The 1333-nt window shown below is 37.1% G+C and overlaps 1 protein-coding gene across 1 annotated transcript in view; it reads left to right on the forward strand.

Annotated features, from left to right (window-relative positions):
* The window catches only part of SCP2 (sterol carrier protein 2), a 144252-nt gene that overhangs the window by 38244 nt on the left and 104675 nt on the right, over window positions 1-1333 (forward strand). The window contains exon 3 of the mRNA XM_011973780.1: window positions 736-807. Within this exon, the coding sequence (XP_011829170.1) occupies window positions 736-807 (72 nt within the window). The remainder of the gene's footprint in view (window positions 1-735; window positions 808-1333) is intronic.

Genomic DNA, 1333 nt, shown 5'->3' on the forward strand with positions numbered 1-1333 from the left:
AAGAATGAAGAGTGGCTTGTAATTCTCAGGACTGTCCCCCATGGACAACTTCTTTTAACTTGTTTTGCTTTAGTTCTTCTGGTGGTTATCTAAATACTTCCTCAAGTTTTTGATTTGTCAGTTTTATATGTCTGTTTTTTCTCACTGTCATAAATGAGGATTTAGCTCACACTTTTTTTTCAACCTCACTGTCTTGTTTCCAGTTTACTTACATAATTTTTCTCATTTATTTACATAATTTTTCTCAGTTCATCCACTAGTTGTTTCTGCCACTTTTGATAGCATCCTTAAGCTCTCTTTCTTGTTCCATAGACAGAGTCATCTCTTGATCTTGGCTTTGTAAGATGAGCACATTTGTGCTGTCTGCTCCCAGTAATGACAGTCTTCCTCATTTTACTCTCTAGATGTGCAGTGGAGCTACAGGGATGAATAAGACAAGGACCGTCTCATTAAGGAGCTGTAAGACTCTTCAGATTTAATGTAGATAGATGTGAAGTTATAACAGAAAGTGTTAAGTACCAAAAAGGAGATACGGAAAAGTGATGCAGTAGCTTGGAGGAAAAAATGATTACTTTTGAAATTAGAGATCTGAGATGATTTGATGAAAGATTTGTCATTTGAATTGAGCATAGACTATATAGAGTAGTTTACTTTGAGAAAACTCTAAGCTTAATTTTTACTCTCCTAAAACAAATACTTAAAGCACTTTTTGATAAAAACCTTTTGTTTTTATAGGCCAGAAGGCTTTAGCTGATGCACAGATCCCTTATTCAGCAGTGGACCAGGCATGTGTTGGCTATGTTTTTGGTATGTATTAAACTGTGTATTCTAAATTTTTTTTACCTGAATCTAGCAGCAGCTACACAAACAATACAGAGACATTTGTGAATTTTAACCCTCAAAAACTCAGAATTCATTCAATTATATTTGCATTGAAAAAAAAAAAGAAAAAATCCCTCAGAATTCAAAGTCTGATTTAAGGGAATTACCACTATTTATATATTTCCCTTATGTGTCAACCTAGTGTAATTTTTCTTTTGGTGACTATTCCAAATCATACTGTAAAGATCTTCTTTGGTCTTTTTAAAAATATGGCCAGGCACTGTGGCTCACGCCTATAATCCTAGCACTTTGGGAGGCCGAGGCGGGCAGATCACGAGGTCAGGAGATCGAGATCATCTGGCGAACACGGTGAAACCCTTCCTCTACTAAAAATACAAAAAATGCACCTGTAGTCCCAGCTACTCAGGAGGGAGAAGCAGGAGAATCGCTTGAATCCAGGAGGCAGAGGTTGCAGTGAGCTGAGATTGCACTCCAGCCTGGGCAACAAAGC

The sequence above is a fragment of the Mandrillus leucophaeus genome, unplaced genomic scaffold (genome assembly GCF_000951045.1).
Source record: "Mandrillus leucophaeus isolate KB7577 unplaced genomic scaffold, Mleu.le_1.0 Scaffold14, whole genome shotgun sequence".
NCBI classification, from domain to species: Eukaryota; Metazoa; Chordata; class Mammalia; order Primates; family Cercopithecidae; genus Mandrillus; species Mandrillus leucophaeus.